Here is a 21133-nt window from a genome sequence, read left to right on the forward strand (position 1 = left end):
ATCACTTTATCATTTATTATATCCAAATAATTTTTAGGTGTTAATTGTTTATTTTGTCGTAAACCAACACCTTTCATTTTTTGTGCAATCTTTTTAAAATCACTTCCATCAATTGAACTGTTGAATGATGTATAACACTTAGGACATAAAGCAACCATGTTATCACCTTGTTTCTCAATTGATAAACCCAATAATTTTTTCTCATGTGCTTTTTCTTCAGCTTTATTCTTTAATTTAGGTTTAAATTTCTCATCAAAACAGAAGAAATCAAATGATGCGAATTTGAAAATGTTTTTATCATAAAATTGTTTATCGGTAACAATTGCTTGAAATGCTTGAGTGTTAGGAAGATTTGGGTCGCCAGCGATTGCCCAATAAGATGAATCAGTATCACCTTCAATGAAATGAAAACGATTAACATTCAAGCATTTATACATAAAATCATAAATGAAAACAAATACCAGTATTTAGCATTATCTAAAGTGAAGAATGCCTCTTGTAAACATGTATCACATCTATAAAATCTATCTTTAAGCATCACTTGATATGTATCCTCACCTATTTCTCTTATGTTTTTAAACTTATTTGACATACATGCAACGCGTGCCTTCTGTGCATTCATTATTTTAGTCTTTGCGTAATTTTGTGTATTCATTGCATCGTAACCATATGATCCATTAAGTGAAATCTTGCAAAATAAACTTTTTCCTTTATTTCCTTCTAATTCAGCCTTTTGTCTTTCGTTCATAAATTCGTTCGCAAATTCATTAAAACAAGTGTTTTAGTAAATGTTAAAATTGATTGAATGTCATCAATGATAAAATGAAATCTGTCTATTAGATACCATAGATAATAAGAAGAAAATGGTTGATATTGGTTGTGTGTTGATGCTAACTGAGTTAATTTCCTCTGTTTCTGGGTCAACTGGTAGATTGTTTGATTTCATGTAATTATACATAAAACTGCCAATTGTTTTTTCATCTGTGATAATATCTAAGTTTCTTATTATCGGTAAAAAGTTTATGTAATCATTAATGTATTTTTCATCAATGTGACCCTTTACTTCAGCCACGAATAAAGTATTTTTCTTCTTAATTATTCCCAGTGCTTTTGCTTTCTTTGTTGCTGTATCACAAATGATAACACCATTCAATCTTCCCGGCATATACATTTTATGGTCAGTATATTGAATGAAATCATGAGGATTAGATGAAAATGATGAAGGATATAATGAATTAAAATCAACACCAACGAAATGAGTCATAATGTTGGTGGTGTCCTCATTTGATACAGTTTTAGTTTCTGGACTATATGAAAGTTTATTAATGTGCGTGATTCCTTTAAGATTTACTCTATGTTGAACATTTGATAGACCACCAGTAATTCCATTACGGAGAATGTGATAAGCTTCAACTGAATCTAAAGTCATTGGTAAATTATTTTTTAATGCATAATTTCTTAAATTGATTCTTAAACGTTGAACATCTTCATCTTTATTTGATTTTACGACATTGCAATAACAACACATTAACTGACAATTTTCTTTGGTATGTGGTTTTTCATTATCGATTCTATCCAATGTTGGTTTATTTGCATATGTAAACGCTTTACCACACATTTTGCATTTAGATGAAAGGATTAAATCGTGATAGTATTGAAAATCATCCATTGAAACATTATTTTTAGTATCCCTTTCTGCTTTTTCATCTTGTTTCTTATATGATTCAATTTTATATTTCCAATACTTTTTCGTTAATTCAAAACTTGATTCTATCTCTTCCTCAGGATATTTTTCATTAGGATTAAAGTCTTTATATGCTAAAGCGTAACGAATCATTGAAGCATTCGATGATAAAGAAAGATTATGAAGCATGTCAATTTTATAAACAAATGTTTCTTCATAATTTTATCAATTGGTTCTATCATAATTTCAACATCTTTATTGCAATAATGAATAAAATATTCTAATCTATTCTTAAAATTTTTAGCATCATTGAGATATATTTGATAATCACTATCTGATATAGTTTCTTGAGTTAATGCTGAATAAAATGAATCTTTCGTGAATGGTTCCTCTTTATATAATTCTTCTTCGTAATTCTCCCATGTGATGAATTGATAAGGGAAAAAGGATTTAACACGTGATTTATTGTTTCCGAAATCTTGAGTGAATTGGTCTAATGTCCACCCGCTATATAATTTCTGATGTCAATAAATCTCAATTCATATGGAACGTTTGTTTTCTTTACAATGACTTGCTTAAATTGAGAAGAAGAACCCAGCATTGATTTTATTTTCCATTTTGCAGTGTTTAAATCACGAAGAATTAAATTTAAATCAAACTTTCCCGAATTAAAACCTATGATATTCACTTTATTGAATTCCTCATCTAGAAGTTCTTTAAATGCTTCCTTCTGTTTTTCATTTAATGTATGAGACAAAGTCCCCGCCGTTTGCGGCTTCAATAATTCTTCATATTGTTCAATATTTGATTTAGCAACTAATGAACAGGTTGAAAATAAAAATTCAATCCAATCAGAAATAAAAGAATCACTCGAAGTTAAGCAAAAATTCCTCGTATATGTTTTATCATTTAATTTAACCGTTGATGATACCATGAATGGTTTTAAGTAAGCGTTCAAAGTTGCACACTCAGAAAGTTGTAATTCTTCTTTAGTCTCTAATGTTTCAAAGTCAAAAGTAATATAATATCTTGTCGGTTTATAATATTTCTGCAAATTGTGAGCTAATAACCACTGATATATCTTCTGTTTCGTAATATGTGGTGCATATGGTTGCTGTGTCTTTTGCAATTGAACGTCTTGAATTAATCTTCCATTATTTTCTTTACATTTCTCACAATGCTTTAAAAATCTTCTTTGGTTTTTCCTTTCTGGATCATCACGGATAGAATAAACTTCTTCTTTACAATATGGACAAACTTTATAGCCGGTGAGTGCTTCAACGTTGTTATTCTGTCAGCGTGAAGTTTTCCACATGGACTCTGTGTTAATAAAATATTTACTGTTTCAAATTCTGGATCTATCATTATTGATTCCACTAATGGAAAGCCTACCTTATTTATGTCCACGTCTTCTGGTTGAGGATCACAATAATAGAAATCAATATTAACATTTAACATTCTCGCTAATCTCTCACTTTCTGATGAAATGTCAAACCCATCATATGCATCTATTGCTTCATTTAAATAGCTTCTACGAGTTTTAGGATTAACACCATCAGGAATGTTATAGAAGCGTTTAAATAACCTTCTACCTTCTGCTCTAATTTGATTATCATTCATTTTAGCGGTTCCGTTTTTGTTCATTTATGTAAGAATAAAAAATTAAAAAATAAATAAAAATAAAGTTTATTTTTTAAAGCCCATAAAATGAATTAAGAACACATAAATTTTTATCATCTGCGACGTGACGAATACATTTTAATTTACTCAAGAATGCGTACCCTGATACATTAAATCTAATTCCCGTCTTATTTAATTTCACAACTTTGAAAAGGAATGTATGAATAGCTATAAAATGATGAGAAGATGTTTTATGGGTTGCTTCCATTTTTTCTGAAATAAATGAATAAATATAATGTTTATAAGTTTTCATATCTTTTATGTTCTTAATAACGAATGGTATAGACCTTTCCACTTCGTCTTCCTTCGGTGCTGTTCTTTCATATGAAACATTATTGGTATCTTCAATAATGAAACCACAATCACACAAAATTTTATAGGTTCCAATGGTTTCTTTTGATATTTTATCTAATAAATCAAAAACTTTATCAACACCCGTGCATTTATTTAAATAATAATTTGTGTAAATATCATGATCTTCTTTCTTAATCGTATTAGTTGCATATGTCACGTTTTTAAGAGCTTTTTTGAATTTTTCGGAATCTAAAGGTGGTGAAAGTAGGATACAGGGGTATTTTTCATTATCAATAAATTGTAACTTATGTTTACGAATAAATTTAGTACCTTCTTCCGAAAGTGTTTCGTCTATTTCACCATCTAATAAATTTTGTGTTGATTCTGAGACATAATTTTTATATCTTTCTTCATGAGATTTCTGAACTTCTGATTCTGAAGCTGGGATATTCATTAAACCCTCTACTTCATTTTCATTATATTTTTCAACTTCTCTTAATTCCTTAATTTTTTCATCTATTTCATCTCTTATTTTTTTCAGTCTTTCAATTTCATTGTATTCATCATCTTTAATCCGTTCTTCATAATATTCAGGGAAAACATCAGGTTCTTTAGGTTTTTCTTCTTCAGATGTGGGATATAAGAAATTTATAACATCATCTTTATTCATTTTTCCATCATAATCTAAATCATTTAATAACTCCGCGAATTTTTGACAATTTCTTAAATAATATTTATCAACTTCATAACACAACTCCTCTAATATATCCTTTATTTCCTCGTTTGTGAATCCCAATTTTTTAACATCGTTAGTTTTGACGCTCATTTCATACAAAATAAAAAAAATAAATTATTCAAAAATGTAAGACATGAATTTTTAAAGTTTATTTTTTATTCATGAAAATAATTATTTCTAATTTCTTTTACTCTCTCGTATATACTAGATTTAAAGAATTCAGAACATTTCCCATAATCTCCTAAATGTTTTCTTATCCCTAACGTGTGCCAGTTATTATATGAAACTGAATAAACTTTATCTTTATCTTTACACCTTTCATCACTTCCAATATATTTATATCTCAGTTTTGATTTAGCATTTTCATATTCATTAGCGTTTAATAATTCACAGTCTTCCTTTTTAAATAAATGTTTTATGTATTCAGGATTTAATACTCTACGTTTATATGCTCCTAACTTAGTTCTAAAGGTTTTTCTACAAAATTTAGGAATTCCATCCTCTTTAATGTCATCAATGATTTCCATTTCATTATTTTCAATTTCTTCTTCTCGTTTATGAGGTCTTTGATTATGACTCCATTGATTCCATGAAATTAAATATTCTTTATCATTATATTTATACATCATTAGCTTATTTTGGCTTTCATATTTTTTTAATAATTCACAATCTTCATTTTTAAATTGAAGTTTAACCCATTCAGGATTTAAACAATGTTTAATTAATCGCGGAATATCTGACATCATCTATATATAGCTTCTTTTATAAAAGATAAAATAAATTATTTTAAAATTAATGTTAATTTTTTAATGATTTATAAATAAATATATTTTAATGCATCGTCTATATATAGATGTAACAAAAAAAGTTTCATTATGTAAAGGGTTTGTGAAAATTTCATACAAAATAAAAAATAAATTATTCAAAAATGTAAGACATAAATGCCTTCCTCCTTTCGTACCTGTTGTCTAAATGTCATGTTGTCATCATTTTTAAGAGAAGTTAAATAACCTGGTGACATGGTGACATAGTGACACCTTCAGTTATTCAAAAATGTATGATTCTTACGTTTACAAAAAAAGTCACACAACCCTTCATATACTACTACTAAACTCTATAAATTGTATTCAATCCAATGATGAAACAGACTAAGTATTGTGAATATATTGATGCTATAATATATTCAAATCAAAAAGTATATACTGAATGATTCAGATCATCTTCAATAGTCACTTTTTGCGGTTTTCAGATTTCTTTGAGCGATTAGACAATTCGACCATACTTATATAGATACTTCAGCTTGGGAATTACCATTATCATCGAATTTTATGCATTAATTTGCAGAAAGGTTTACTCTTATTATTTGAATTAAAACATGTGTTTAAGTGAGCATTTGGTTCTAACACACATTTATTTTTATAGTTTTCACACCTGTTGTAATAAACAGAAATTCATCAAAAGTGACAGCTCTCAATTTTTTGACATTTGTAAATTCTAAATTGAATGAGAAAAATGAAATAATACTAAGCATAATACAATATTCTAGATTTAATTATAATTAGGAAAAAGTTAGTTTTGAGAGTACTTTTCATAGGCATATAGAATGAAATCTTCTGAAAAATAATATCACATAAACTCATATTATTTTCTAATATATAACTATTTTATATAAAAATCAAATTCAATGATCTTAAAAGCGAAGGATAAACCTCAAAATTTACGAATATAATGAGTGGGAATATAATGCTTATCTATCATAAAACCATATGAAATATCAATTTTTGCTTTACGCCTAATTTTTGACGACAATTAGCAAAAAATGTTAAATGTTAACACTCAGTCCATTTGAATATGAAAAATAAAATTGACTTTGATTAAATGTTTTTATTTATCATGCAATTCTTCTTGCGACCAAAGATTTGAATAAAAGTTCAAAAAATAAGATAGCTTAAAAAATAATATACGGTAGTGTTTACTAATAGATGAATAGTATATAAATTCTATTAAAATGGATTTGATCCAAAAAATATAAAACCAAAAATAATTGTTATAATTTAAATGAGTAGGTGACAAAAGTGCATACTCTTAAATTAACCTTAAATGTTTATTTTTCGATATTTTCGGTATTAACCTTATTGTAAATTTTTCCGGTGATAAATTTATCACACTGAGGTTATTTTTCCGGTGAGATTTTTAACCTTGATTTAATGAAATTAATATATATAAATTTTATTATTTTTAATTTCGAATGAGTATAATAAAATATTTTTTTATATCGTCATAACTCTCATCACTGTTGTGATTCCAAATGCGATTATTAAGGTTCAAGTCGCTAATGTTTTGAATGAAGATAGAGCAGTAAGAATTCTTACAAGGGCAGGTAATCAGATTGTTGAGCAAAGAGCTTCAAAACACGATGAATGTTTGAAATTAATTCAACACATTTTGGAAATTGTCGAAAGCCGAAGGATTGAACCTAATGTCCTTATTCCATCTTTGAAGACAATATTAAATATGGCACAAAGAAGTTTAAAGGAAGAGTAAGCAAGATTAGATAATTTGGACTTTTTTTAAAATTAATGAATAAACAGTATATTTTTGAAGTGTAAGCTTATTTACCTGAAGCTATATTACTTAATATAACATTCAAAGTATTATTGCTATTTATTGGAGAACAAATTTATGTAATTTTCACATGAAAATTGATAATTTGTATTTCCTTATGATAATCAATTTTTGTATTTGTAGAGAGTCTCCCTGCATGATATCAAGACTTGGCTATTGGTCTTTATCCATTTTTGAAAATTGTATTGTAAATTGTAAGAATTTCTGAATACTACTACTATAAAATATAATTGCTTATCTATGTATATTCTCCCTGCATGATATCAAGACTTGGCTATTGGTCTTTATCCATTTTTGAAAATTGTATTGTAAATTGTAAGAATTTCTGAATACTACTACTATAAAATATAATTGCTTATCTATGTATATTCTCCCTGCATGATATCAAGACTTGGCTATAAGTCTCTATTCATTATGAGTATGACCCCATTTTTTTACAAAAAGTGCCGAATTGCAACTTTGTCCCAATCTCTAATTTAAATGAAGAAGTAATTTAAAACGATTTTATTTATGATCAAATTTTATATATTTTTTTGGATCAAATCCATTTTAATAGAATTTATATACTATTCATCTATTAGTAAACACTACCGTATATTATTTTTTAAGCTATCTTATTTTTTGAACTTTTATTCAAATCTTTGGTCGCAAGAAGAATTGCATGATAAATAAAAACATTTAATCAAAGTCAATTTTATTTTTCATATTCAAATGGACTGAGTGTTAACATTTAACATTTTTTGCTAATTGTCGTCAAAAATTAGGCGTAAAGCAAAAATTGATATTTCATATGGTTTTATGATAGATAAGCATTATATTCCCACTCATTATATTCGTAAATTTTGAGGTTTATCCTTCGCTTTTAAGATCATTGAATTTGATTTTTATATAAAATAGTTATATATTAGAAAATAATATGAGTTTATGTGATATTATTTTTCAGAAGATTTTGTGTTCTTCTTCAAAATTTTAGTTTTTATTAAAAAGAATCTTTACAAAATATACATTTACTTTAATTAATATTTAAAAACGTGCTCTATCAAAAGTTCCAAAAATTCAATATTTTAGTTTTTCTGAGGTGTCACTTTTGATGAATTTCTGTTTACAACACTGTAACCTGTAAATTAAAGACCCTGCTAATGAGCGTCAGTCAAATTTCAATTGAAAGAAACCGTTTCCCCAACGTCGCCTGACAGATCCAAAAACAAGATTTATAGAACTTATCTTGAATGGAATACTTTTTTAAACTTTTTTTCTAAAATAAAATTTGAATATTGTATTTTGCATTCAATTTCAATCTTCATTTAAAACCAATGTTCTCTCTTCTGATTCCGCATATATTCTCAGAATTTCATATCATTGATAGCTTTGGAGACTATAGATTCCCTTTTTCAAAAGGGAATATACAGCTTTTAGTCAATTTTAGTCAATCTTCAGATGAATGTTATGTCATTATTTCAAGTCCAATAGATGATCTGATGATCAACGGTATAAGTGTTAAATCTCATGTTCTTAAAACCACCAACAAGTACTTGGTTTGTGCAAGCAAAACTTTAGACACTTTGTCATTGCATGTAATTGATGATCCAGCTTCAGTGGATATCAGGAAATTAAGTCTATCTCCACCAGTCAAATCTATTTCGTAGAAGCAAATACATATGTTGTATTTACCAAATGGAAAGATGTAAGTTGCACTGCTCAGTGTGGTGATGCTCAAATTAATCTTCTTGGATCCACAAAATCCGTCACAATCCTCTTTAATTCCACAGGAACTCTTGAATTCCAATCATCTTCCCAAGGAAGCTGTTCATTTGTCGCTTACAATTTTACCCAAAATTGCAATCGAATTAAAACCATATCAGGATCAGGTGTAGAATCATTCACAACTCATGGATGCTTCGCATGTGCGTTTAAATCAGGATATTTTACAGTAGATGAAAATAAAAAGAATATCTTGAAAGTTTATCATGCTAGTGGATCTGAAACAAGCGAGTCTAAACTATTTACTCCTGGATATGGAAGATGTACAATTTACAAAAAGTCTACAAGTTACAAGAAACGTTCATACACAGGAGAATGTGAATTCCAAATTAAACCAGATAAAGAGGACGATTCTATACAATACAAGATCAATGATCCAAAATCGGAATACCAAGGATATTCTATTGCTTATTCATCAACCAAAATTATATATCCAGGAAATTCAAATAAGTTTTCACATACAGTGAAAATTATTGTTGGTATACTTGTCCCAGTAGTTGTAATCATTGCGGTTATCCTACTTGGCTATAGATTCTACCAAAATTCGAAGAAGAAAGAAGAAAAACGTAATAAGAAAGAATTGTCTGATGTTGATAGCAGTCCTATGCCTCAAACTCCACCTCCACCACCTCCAACGCAATACGAACAACCAGCTCCTCCTCCTCAACAACAACCATATCCACAGCAATATCCTCAGCAACAGTATCCACAACAATATCCACAGCAACAATATCCTCAGCAATATCCTCAACAGTACCCACAACAATACCCTCAGCAGCAATATCCTCAACAGTACCCACAACAATACCCTCAACAATATCCTCAGGAGCAGTATCCTCCACAATATTAATAGTTTCGCCTATTAATAAAGATTCTATTTTAACTATTCTTTTTTTTTAATTCTGATGAATTCTGTATAAGTTGCCAGAAAAAATATGCTTTCATATTAACAATTTTCCACATTTCAACTAGATAAAAAATCATCAATATTATTTAAAGTAGAATGAGAGTTGATAATCAATTTTAACAACTCTTACAAGTTTGTAAAGATATAATTTTATTCATTGATAATAGAATGCAGATAATCCAAATTCGTTATTATCAAAATAAGAAATTTATTATATTCGTAGTAAAAATATAAGTTTTTAGTAAGATTGAACATGAATACTTTACTCAGCGTTGAACTTAGCGACAGCCTTGCCACCTTCAGAAACGGCGTGCTTGGCAAGATCGCCTGGAAGAACAAGACGAACGGCTGTTTGAACTTCGCGGGAACCGAGTGTGTTACGTTCGTTCATATCGACAAGGCGGGCACCTTCCTGGGCGATACGCTCGAAGATATCTGTAACGAAGGAGTTCATGACCATCATAGCCTTGTTGGAGATACCGATATCTGGGTGGACCTGCTTAAGAACCTTGAAGATGTAGGATGAGAATGTCTCAGCACGCTTCTTGTGGCGGAGCTTCTTATCTTGCTTGGCGGCGTTAGCGGCATCAACTCCCTCGACGGCTGGCTTCTTCTCAGTTGGTGTCTTAGATGCTGGCTTCTTGGAAGACATATTGAACTAATGAAGTAAAAATTACCCCGCCAAAAAATTGAGTGAATGGCGGGATGCCATATTAAGTCCAAATTTTTTGAAAGAAAAATTGAGACACAGTCATTGAAATTATGGCGCCAAAAAATTGAGAATCATTAATTTATAATGCCAGCCAAGAAAGGTGTTAAGAAGACAGCAACAAAGACAGCCGTCGATGGTGAACGCCAACATCCAAAGACACGTTCATCCCGTGCCGGTCTTCAGTTCCCTGTCGGCCGTCTTCACAGATTCCTCCGTGAAGGCCGTTATGGTGAGCGTGTCGGTGCTGGTGCTCCAGTTTTCATGGCCGCTGTTCTTGAGTATCTTACTGTCGAAGTTCTCGAACTTGCCGGTAACGCTGCTCGTGATAACAAGAAGACACGTATTTCTCCACGCCACATCATGCTTGCCATTCGTAACGATGAAGAATTGAACCAACTCCTCTCCAACATTACAATCGCATCCGCTGGTGTCGTTCCACACATCCACAAGGTCCTTCTTGGCAATCCAAAGAAGGGAAAGGATGCCTCCCAGACACAGGAGTAAGCTAATTTTCATATTGTCATTCATTTTAAACAGGAAAACTTTAAATCTTCATACTTTTTTATACAATCAGCTTAGTTATTAATTTAACTGAAGCAGATTATAAGTGTTTTAGATACATTTTTAAGAAAGAAACTTACAAATAGGATATAGTTGTAGATTGACTTTGAAATAATAAATCAAATTTTAGAATCAAAGGGATTCAAATAGGAAATAGAAGATCAAATTCAACTTTGAATATTTACAATATAAGACAAAATAAATAATAATAAAAATAAAAAAAGTTAATTAGCATTCAAAACAAGTTGTGCGACGGCGTCATCTGTTGACTGTCTTCCGGAAGCTCCGACCATTCTTCTAATAGCAGCATCTGATCTCTGCAATTTTCCGAGTTCCTCTTTAACCTTTCCAATGAGAGATCTGAAAGAATGTTCATCAATAGCTTCAGAAGCGTTGAAGAACTGTCTGAGTTCATCAGCAGCGTAAGCGAGAATTCTTCTCTTCTCAGATTCCCATTTCATTCTATGCTCGCTTAATTTGGCTGTGAACTGAGCTTCAGCGTTCATTGTTGCACTTCTTAGTGCTGATTCACTGATCTTCTTTTCTCTTTCACTTTCTTCTTCTTTAGCTTTAATTTCTTTCTCGAGTCTGCTTATTTCGCGCTTGAGTTGGTTAACTTCCAATTTAGTGTCTTTGTGCTGTTTCTCTCTCTTATTCGATTGCTGTGTTAAAACATTTACATCAGCACGGAATTTATCGCATTGTTGCTTCATTTCAGCGATTGTTCTTTCATAAGATTCTATTAATTGTTTCTTCTCTAAAGCTGATATTTCAGTGACTTTTCTATGCGAAATATCTGTCTGTTGTTTGAGCATTGCGTACTCACTGTCTTTTTCATTGATTGCCTGTTTCTGGGTCTGAATAACTCTGCATTGTTTCTGCATTTTTGCATCTGCTTCTGTAATTGTTGCATTTGCTTTTTGTAATTCTGTTGTCAAATGCTCAATTGTTTGTTCATAATCTTGTTTCATGGAAATAATGATTTGTGTGTTGTTCTTCTTCGTTTCTTCTTCATTGTTCTTCATCAGTTTTGAAACAGTGTCAATTTTTTTTTCTAAATCTGAAACAGCTCTTCTGAGATCAGCATTTTCTGCTTTGAGTTTCTTTGCTAATATAGAATATTCTTTGTTTTGTGCAGAAACAGCTTCTAAATTCTGATTTGCTCTGGAAAGATCTGATGAAAGTTTTTCTACGTCATTCTTGTATTGGCTTTGAAGATTGGACAATTCCTGTTTGACTTCCTTGGCTCTCTTGTTGCGTTTTTCACTGATTGAGAGCTGTTGGTCAATTTGAGATCTGATGGAATTTAATTTAGTGAAAATATCATTGCTATCTGTGATTCCAAATGTTCCAGCAATACCATCGATGATGGATTGAAGAGTTTCCTTGGATCTGGTCAATTCTGTTATCTGTGTTCTGAGATATGTAACACGATTTACAAGAGAAGTAGAAACTTCATGGTATTGCAGGAATTCATCGAAGTTTGTGGCTTGGTCGTTTAAGGCGATAGATATTGAAGTAACAAAATCTGAAAGATATGTGTAAATCTTTTGATTTTGAGTATTCGTTTCTTCTGCTGAGTGATTGATACCTTCAATAATCTTTGTGTAGTAGTTTATAATAGATTTGAAGCATTGTTGAAGCTTGGAAACAGCATGAAGAGCATTGTTAGAAGCAATTCTTTGAATTCTTGCCTGAAGAGTTGCATCTCCATCAGGAATCTGCCATGAAGAAGGTGGTAATATATCTTCTTCTGTTAATGGAACGTTCTGTGAAAGTTTCTGCCTTGAATCTTGTAAATCGTATTGTAATTTAGATATTTGCTCAAACAAGACCTTCTTTTCAGCTTTAATCTTCTCAAGTTCTGTCTTAGCTTCACGTTCGCCTTGTAAAGCCTTTTCGATTTCTAGTTGAATTTCGAAAATCTTCTTTTCAAGACATTTATTAGTATCTTCCAACTGGAGAATTTGAGCTTGTTGCTTTTTCTCTTCTTTACGACGCTTCATTTCTTCTTTCTTATCATCTTGAATATCTCTGTTACGCATTGCTTCTCTAATTGTTTCTATTTCTTGTAATGCTTGGTTATGAGCAACCTTTAATGCCTGTAATTCGTTATTCTCTGTTTCTTTGGATACCTTTGACATCATAACTTCTCGTTCTGCAGCGTCAAGAGAATGCTGTAATTCATCATTGGCCTTAGTTAATGAAGCAACTTTGGCGGTAAGCTCTTCAATTCTAGAATTTAATTGCTCAGATAAGAAAGATTCTTCACAATTACTATTATCTTTCTTTTGCTGAGTTTGAACTTGTTTAGGCTGTGGTTCTGATTCAAGTTTAACCTTTAATGTAAGCTTTTCTTCTTTAATTTTAGAAATTTCGGACTTTTGAGAAGAAATTTCATCTCGTTGCCTTGATATCTCTTCCTTCAACTTTGCACTATCATCTTTGAGTAATTGAAGTTTAGATTCAAGAACTTGGATCTTATGATTTTTATCTGCAGCGCTAAGCTCATTTTCTTCTTTGATTTGAGCAATAGTAGAGTTTAATTCGTTAATTTCTCTCTGATGCTGGTAGTTAAGATTATCAATTTGCTTATCTTTTTGATTAATATTTTCACAAAGTTCATTTATCTTTGCAGCAGCGGCCTTTAACTGAGCCTTAAGCTTTCTAGCTTTCTTATCAGATGCTTGGAGTTGCTGTTCAAGCGCGACTTGTGTGAAATCGCGTTTTGGAGATTCTTGAGTCGTAATTGTAGTTTTAGTTTCTGGAGCAATTTCATTTTCAAGTATATCGCATAATTCATCAAACGAAGATATTTGGCGATTGAAATAATGTTGAGAATGAATAACGGCTTTATCAATTTTTCCAACAAGGGTCTTTTGGGCTATTTCATCCTGATCCTTTTGAGCCTGAAGTTTCTGATTTTCAGCAAAGAGTTTATCAATTTGCTGCTGGAATGATTTCTTAACTTTTGTTAATTCTTTTTGCATACTGTTGTAATCAGATTGCCTTTGTAACGAATTTCGCTGTTGTTCATCTTGAAGCTGCTTAGTAGCTTCATTTTGTGCTCTTATGCTAATTTCTAGGCGATTTGCTAAATCTTCTTTCTTCGATTTTTCGTCTATTAACTGAACTTTAAGTTCTTCTATTTGCTTATATAATTCTTTTGACTTTGCTGATAGTTGTACAGCTTGTTCAAACTGAGCGCGGAGAACGTTTAATTGTTTAATTAAAGCAACGTTATCTTCTTGAAGCTGATCGCCTCGGATTTCAGCAAGCAAATGTTCATCTGTAACTGAGTCGTTCGTTGTCATCGTTGAAACTGTTGTGTCAGGCGCTTCCGACGAAGACTCGAACATTGTATATTTGTAAACGGTATTTTTGAGCAATTGATTTTTATCTAAGTTTTCTCATTTGACTTCACAACTAAGCAGGAAATATCAGAAATTACTCAAATCCTGATCAGATGATTTGCCCGCCAAATGGAATCAAAATTTTACTTAGGAAAAGGAAACTAACATTACGAAACATCATAGAACTAGCAGTCAAAATTAAATTACAATATCATAGCTTTTAGTTGATCAATCAATATATTGGAAATGTCGACCAAATGAATTGATCTATTGTTACATTGAGAATACATTAACTTATAACCATATAATAAATTCTATACATTGATATGCTATAACCTAAGAATTTGAAAAAAAAATTATAAAAATTTGATATTTTAGTGTTTATATTAGCACGGTAAACTACTAAGTATTATTACATCAAAAATATATGAAGATCTTAGACCAATCTTACTTCTTTATACTTATTCTTGAAAGTATGTCTTGTGAGAAATGCCAGAAATCCGAGTTTACAAATGTCAATTTTTATGATTTGGGAATCAGGGACTCAGATTTTTTGCACCATAAAAAGTGACAAAACAAAGGCCATGGAAAACAAGACACCGGATTCTATTACAATTTCACCAAGAGCAATCTTTGAAATCATCAAAGACATTCAATCAGGCCGCAGTGGTTCTGATGCTCAAGGATATCTCTACGGTCTTCCAGAAAATCCAATTGAAGTCACATCCGCTTTCCCAGCATATTCTTTGAAGGCAGAGCCATCAGAAACAGCCGATGATATAGTCAAAGAGGAATACAGGAATTCAATCAAAAACTTCCAAAAAACACATTTGGAAGAACTCAAAGCTTTAAACTGCGATTATGAACACGTCGGACGCTACACATCACGTAACGTTGGTGGTCGTATTCACTTCCGTGATTTGAACCGCCAATGGGAAGAACAAGTTGAAACATCATCAGATCTTTTCACACTTGTCGTTACAATTAACGGTTCATCACTCAGCACAAGAGCCTTCCGTGTTTCAGAGGAAGCCTGCGAGTTCATGAAAGAACACGACATCAACGAAATCGGATATATCGATCCAGTTTTCTTCTACGACAGATTTGTCCAAGAATTACAGGTCACGTTCGCTTTGACAAAGCTTGATGAGGCTCTTATTCAAGAAATGCTTAGCCGCTTCAACCTCATTTCTGATGTCTTCATTCTCCGTGATATGAATGCTATGCAAGATCAGATGATTCAGATTTACGATTCTCTTGATAAGATTAAAGACGAAGTCACCAAAGCTACAGCTGATAAGTTCAAGATTGAAGAAAACCGTGCTGCAAGAAAGCAATGGGTTGACGAAAGAAAGGAAAAGAATCTCAGCCGTATCGCCCACAAGTTAGAACCACTTCCACTCGAAGATGTTGATAAGGAAATTCCTAAGCTCGATCAGTCAAGAAAACGTGATGCTATTGACAATATTTACGATTTCAAGGCTCGTGCTGATGCTATCTTAGCAGAGCTTAAGGATGAAGAGAAGAAGATCGATACACTTAGCTCACTATCCGCTCAGACTGAAAAGAAATAAATTTATTACCCAATAAAGCTGATAAATATTTTTAATATTATAATTCATTTACATTTAAGCTTTTTTTTGTCTTCAATATTTTTTTTTTGAATTCAAGAGAAATCTATTTCTAAAATCTATCCTAAAATTATTAATTCAGAGCAAATTGGATTAGAACAAAATTTTGAGTTTTATTCAAAATTTGTTAGTAGTAGGATATGACGGGTTTAGTGACTTTTTTTGTTACATCTATATATAGACGATGCATTAAAATATATTTATTTATAAATCATTAAAAAATTAACATTAATTTTAAAATAATTTATTTTTTTTATCTTTTATAAAAGAAGCTATATATAGATGATGTTAGATATTCCGCGATTAATTAAACATTGTTTAAATCCTGAATGGGTTAAACTTCAATTTAAAAATGAAGACTGTGAATTATTAAATGAATATGAAAGCCAAAATAAGCTAATGAGGTATAAATATAATGATAAAGAATATTTAATTTCATGGAATCAATGGAGTCATAATCAAAGACCTCATAAACGAGAAGAAGAAATTGAAAATAATGAAATGGAAATCATTGATGACATTAAAGAGGATGGAATTCATATAAAAATAAGAAGTCTGTTTGACCTTAAGAATGATTTATATATAAAAATAAAATAAACTTTAAAAATTCATGTCTTACGAAAAATTAAAACTTAGTTATGTTTATTATTTTATTTTTTTATTTTGTATGAAATGAGCGTCAAAACTAACAACGTTAAAAAATTAGGATTCACAAACGGGGAAATAAAGGATATATTGTTGCATGCTAAGTTCGGTCAACGATAGAAATTGAGTGGAAATTAATCGTCGAGGAAGTACGATTATGTAAAGTAAAAAATGTTGTGGGATTTTTAATATTATATATTATTTTATAATAAAAATTTTTTGAGTCATTTTAAGAAGCACATATAATTTTTTGAATTTAAAAATTAAAGTAGTGTCAAACAAATTTATCACTTAATTTAATACTCAGATTTCTTAAAATTAATGAAAAAAGGTTTTCTGAGAACTTTTGAGAATGGTTTTCAAATTCCATTATTGAAAATATATAGGTATTGTATGAAATTCAAACTCTATATTTATTAAAATTCTAAATTTTTAATAAAATAACTTTTCAGAGGATATGATTTTGAATGGTTGATTAATAAGTATAAAAATGTCTACGATTTTAAGGAGGGAATTGTTCCTTATGAGATATACATCATAACTATATACCTCATAAGGAACAATTCCCTCTTGATAGCTGGGAAACTTTCTCTGAATAACTTATCATTTGGAGAAAGTTTCCCAGCTATCTATTAGAAACTAAAGGCTGTGAGGCACTAATATATAATCAGTGCCTCATAGCCTTTAGTTTCTTATTAAAAACGAGAAAACTTGTTCGAAATGATAAACAATTTCGAACAAGTTTTCTCCTTTTAAGGAGGGAATTGTTCCTTATGAGGTATACATCATAACTATATACCTCATAAGGAACAATTCCCTCTTGATATCCTGGATATTTTTGAATATATTTTTTTAATTAAAGTTCTCAAAAGTATTATCAAAAGTGATTTTTTAAAAATATCTCCAATTAATTAACTAATTAAAAGTATTATATTTTTAAAATTAAATAGTTTTTCAATTTTTTTGAAGGAATTGAGATACTTCCCACGACAATAAAATTGAGAGGTTTACATTATGACTGATCTTAGCATGCAACAATATTAGAGGAGGTGGGTTATGAAGTTGATAAATATTATTTAAGAAATTGTCAAAAATTTGCCGAGTTATTAAATGATTTAGATTATGATGGAAAAATGAATAAAGATGATGTTATAAATTTCTTATATCCCACATCTGAAGAAGAAAAACCTAAAGAACCTGATGTTTTCCCCGAATATTATGAAGAACGGATTAAAGATGATGAATACAATGAAATTGAAAGACTGGAAAAAATAAGAGATGAAATAGATGAAAAAATTAAGGAATTAAGAGAAGTTGAAAAATATAATGAAAATGAAGTAGAGGGTTTAATGAATATCCCAGCTTCAGAATCAGAAGTACAGAAATCTCATGAAGAAAGATATAAAAATTATGTCTCAGAATCAACACAAAATTTATTAGATGGTGAAATAGACGAAACACTTTCAGAAGAAGGTACTAAATTTATACGTAAACATAAGTTACAATTTATTGATAATGAAGAATACCCCTGTATCCTACTTTCACCACCTTTAGATTCCGAAAAATTCAAAAAAGCTCTTAAAAACGTGACATATGCAACTAATACGATTAAGAAAGAAGATCATGATATTTACACAAATTATTATTTAAATAAATGCACGGGTGTTGATAAAGTTTTTGGTTTATTAGATAAAATATCAAAAGAAACCATTGGAACATATAAAATTTTATGTGATTGTGGTTTCATTGTTGAAGATACTAATAATGTTTCATATGAAAGAACAGCACCGAAGGAAGATGAAGTGGAAAGGTCTATACCATTCGTTATTAAGAATATAAAAGATATGAAAACGTATAAGCATTATATTTATTCATTTATTTCAGAAAAAATGGAAGCAACCCATAAAACATCTTCTCATCATTTTATAGCTATTCATACATTCCTTTTCAAAGTTGTGAAATTAAATAAGACAGGAATTAGATTTAATGTATCAGGGTACGCATTCTTGAGTAAATTAAAATGTATTCGTCACGTCGCGGATGATAAAAATTTATGTGTTCTTAATTCATTTTATGGGCTTTAAAAAATAAACTTTATTTTTATTTATTTTTTAATTTTTTATTCTTACATAAATGAACAAAAACGGAACAGCTAAAATGAATGATAATCAAATTAGAGCAGAAGGTAGAAGGTTATTTAAACGCTTCTATAACATTCCTGATGGTGTTAATCCTAAAACTCGTAGAAACTATTTAAATGAAGCAATAGATGCATATGAAGGGTTTGACATTTCATCAGAAAGTGAGAGATTAGCGAGAATGTTAAATGTTAATATTGATTTCTATTATTGTGATCCTCAACCAGAAGACGTGGAGATAAATAAGGTAGACTTTCCATTAGTGGAATCAATAATGATAGATCCAGAATTTGAAACAGTAAATATTTTATTAACACAGAGTCCATGTGGAAAACTTCACGCTGACAGAATAACAGACGTTGAAGCACTCACCGGCTATAAAGTTTGTCCATTTTGTAAAGAAGAAGTTTATTCTATCCGTGATGATCCAGAAAGGAAAAACCAAAGAAGATTTTTAAAGCATTGTGAGAAATGTAAAGAAAATAATGGAAGATTAATTCAAGACGTTCAGTTGCAAAAGACACAGCAACCATATGCACCACATATTACGAAACAGAAGATATATCAGTGGTTATTAGCTCACAATTTGCAGGAATATTATCAACCGACAAGATATTATATTACTTTTGACTTCGAAACATTAGAGACTAAAGAAGAATTACAACTTTCTGAGTGTGCAACTTTGAACGCTTACTTAAAACCATTCATGGTATCATCAACAGTTAAATTAAATGATAAAACGTATACGAGGAATTTTTGCTTAACTTCGAGTGATTCTTTTATTTCTGATTGGATTGAGTTTTTATTTTCAACCTGTTCATTAGTTGCTAAATCAAATATTGAACAATATGAAGAATTAATGAAGCCGCAAACGGCGGGGACTTTGTCCCATACATTAAATGAAAAACAGAAGGAAGCATTTAAAGAACTTCTAGATGAGGAATTCAATAAAGTGAATATCATAGGTTTTAATTCGGGAAAGTTTGATTTAAATTTAATTCTTCGTGATTTAAACACTGCAAAATGGAAAATAAAATCAATGCTGGGTTCATCTTCACAATTTAAAAAATCATTGTAAAGAAAACAAACGTTCCATATGAATTGAGATTTATTGACATCAGAAATTATATAGCGGGTGGGACATTAGACCAATTCACTCAAGATTTCGGAAACAATAAATCACGTGTTAAATCCTTTTTCCCTTATCAATTCATCACGTGGGAAAATTACGAAGAAGAATTATATAAAGTGGAACCATTCACTCAAGATTCATTTTATTCGGCATTAACTCAAGAAACTATATCAGATAGTGATTATCAAATATATCTCAATGATGCTAAAAACTTTAAGAATAGATTAGAATATTTTATTCATTATTGCAATAAAGATGTTGAAATTATGATTGACCCAATTGATAAAATTATTGAAGAAACATTTGTTTATAAAATTGACACGCTTCATAATCTTTCTTTATCATCGAATGCTTCAATGATTCGTTACGCTTTAGCATATAAAGACTTTAATCCTAATGAAAAATATCCCGAGGAAGAGATAGAATCAAGTTTTGAATTAACGAAAAAGTATTGGAAATATAAAACTGAATCATATAAGAAACAAGATGAAAAAACAGAAAGAGATACTAAAAATAATGTTTCAATGGATGATTTTCAATACTATCACGATTTAATCCTTTCATCTAAATGCAAAATGTGTGGTAAAGCGTTTACATATGCAAATAAACCAACATTGGATAGAATCGATAATGAAAAACCACATACCAAAGAAAATTGTCAGTTAATGTGTTGTTATTGCAATGTCGTAAAATCAAATAAAGATGAAGATGTTCAACGTTTAAGAATCAATTTAAGAAATTATGCATTAAAAAATAATTTACCAATGACTTTAGATTCAGTTGAAGCTTATCACATTCTCCGTAATGGAATTACTGGTGGTCTATCAAATGTTCAACATAGAGTAAATCTTAAAGGAATCACGCACATTAATAAAACTTTCATATAGTCCAGAAACTAAAACTGTATCAAATGAGGACACCACCAACATTATGACTCATTTCGTTGGTGTTGATTTTAATTCATTATATCCTTCATCATTTTCATCTAATCCTCATGATTTCATTCAATATACTGACCATAAAATGTATATGCCGGGAAGATTGAATGGTGTTATCATTTGTGATACAGCAACAAAGAAAGCAAAAGCACTGGGAATTATTAGAAAGAAAAATACTTTATTCGTGGCTGAAGTAAAGGGTCACATTGATGAAAAATACATTAATGATTACATAAACTTTTTACCGATAATAAGAAACTTAGATATTATCACAGATGAAAAAACAATTGGTAGTTTTATGTATAATTACATGAAATCAAACAATCTACCAGTTGA

General features: G+C 30.2%; 6 protein-coding genes and 1 pseudogene across 7 annotated transcripts, besides 6 other annotated features; 3 read left to right on the forward strand and 4 right to left on the reverse strand.

Annotated features, from left to right (window-relative positions):
* Positions 1 to 4253: part of a mobile genetic element that runs on past the window's edge.
* TVAGG3_0596480 lies at positions 2427 to 3328 on the reverse strand (annotated as a pseudogene). Its single transcript has one exon. A coding segment is annotated over exon 1 (902 nt).
* On the reverse strand, positions 3378 to 4226 carry TVAGG3_0596490 (uncharacterized protein; the record flags this gene model as incomplete). Its single annotated transcript, XM_051239622.1, has 1 exon — positions 3378 to 4226. A coding segment is annotated over one exon (849 nt), but the record flags the coding sequence as incomplete, so codon positions are not given.
* A 1578-nt stretch (positions 4254 to 5831) lies between the features above and the next one.
* Positions 5832 to 5868: a mobile genetic element.
* A 586-nt stretch (positions 5869 to 6454) lies between these two features.
* Positions 6455 to 6665: a mobile genetic element.
* A 3-nt stretch (positions 6666 to 6668) lies between these two features.
* Positions 6669 to 7491: a mobile genetic element.
* Positions 7492 to 8091: 600 nt separating this feature from the next.
* Positions 8092 to 8129: a mobile genetic element.
* A 1255-nt stretch (positions 8130 to 9384) lies between these two features.
* TVAGG3_0596540 (uncharacterized protein) lies at positions 9385 to 9506 on the forward strand (the record flags this gene model as incomplete). The annotated part of the gene is made up of 1 exon (XM_001301676.2): positions 9385 to 9506. A coding segment is annotated over one exon (122 nt), but the record flags the coding sequence as incomplete, so codon positions are not given.
* A 318-nt stretch (positions 9507 to 9824) lies between these two features.
* On the reverse strand, positions 9825 to 10346 carry TVAGG3_0596550 (histone H2B; the record flags this gene model as incomplete). The annotated part of the gene is made up of 1 exon (XM_001301677.2): positions 9950 to 10339. The coding sequence occupies one exon, from the start codon at positions 10337 to 10339 to the stop codon at positions 9950 to 9952; it is 390 nt and encodes a 129-aa protein (XP_001301678.1).
* Positions 10347 to 10483: 137 nt separating this feature from the next.
* TVAGG3_0596560 (histone H2A) lies at positions 10484 to 10950 on the forward strand (the record flags this gene model as incomplete). Its single annotated transcript, XM_001301678.2, has 1 exon — positions 10484 to 10903. One exon carries the CDS (start codon positions 10484 to 10486, stop codon positions 10901 to 10903), a length of 420 nt encoding a protein of 139 aa, XP_001301679.1.
* Positions 10951 to 11072: 122 nt separating this feature from the next.
* TVAGG3_0596570 (biological adhesion protein) lies at positions 11073 to 14329 on the reverse strand (the record flags this gene model as incomplete). Its single annotated transcript, XM_001301679.1, has 1 exon — positions 11185 to 14319. The coding sequence occupies one exon, from the start codon at positions 14317 to 14319 to the stop codon at positions 11185 to 11187; it is 3135 nt and encodes a 1044-aa protein (XP_001301680.1).
* Positions 14330 to 14856: 527 nt separating this feature from the next.
* TVAGG3_0596580 (Eukaryotic translation initiation factor 3 subunit H domain-containing protein) lies at positions 14857 to 15908 on the forward strand (the record flags this gene model as incomplete). Its single annotated transcript, XM_001301680.2, has 1 exon — positions 14898 to 15887. The coding sequence occupies one exon, from the start codon at positions 14898 to 14900 to the stop codon at positions 15885 to 15887; it is 990 nt and encodes a 329-aa protein (XP_001301681.1).
* A 1889-nt stretch (positions 15909 to 17797) lies between these two features.
* Positions 17798 to 21133: part of a mobile genetic element that runs on past the window's edge.

The sequence above is a fragment of the Trichomonas vaginalis genome, chromosome II (assembly GCF_026262505.1).
Source record: "Trichomonas vaginalis G3 chromosome II, whole genome shotgun sequence".
In the NCBI taxonomy this organism is placed as follows: domain Eukaryota; phylum Parabasalia; order Trichomonadida; family Trichomonadidae; genus Trichomonas; species Trichomonas vaginalis.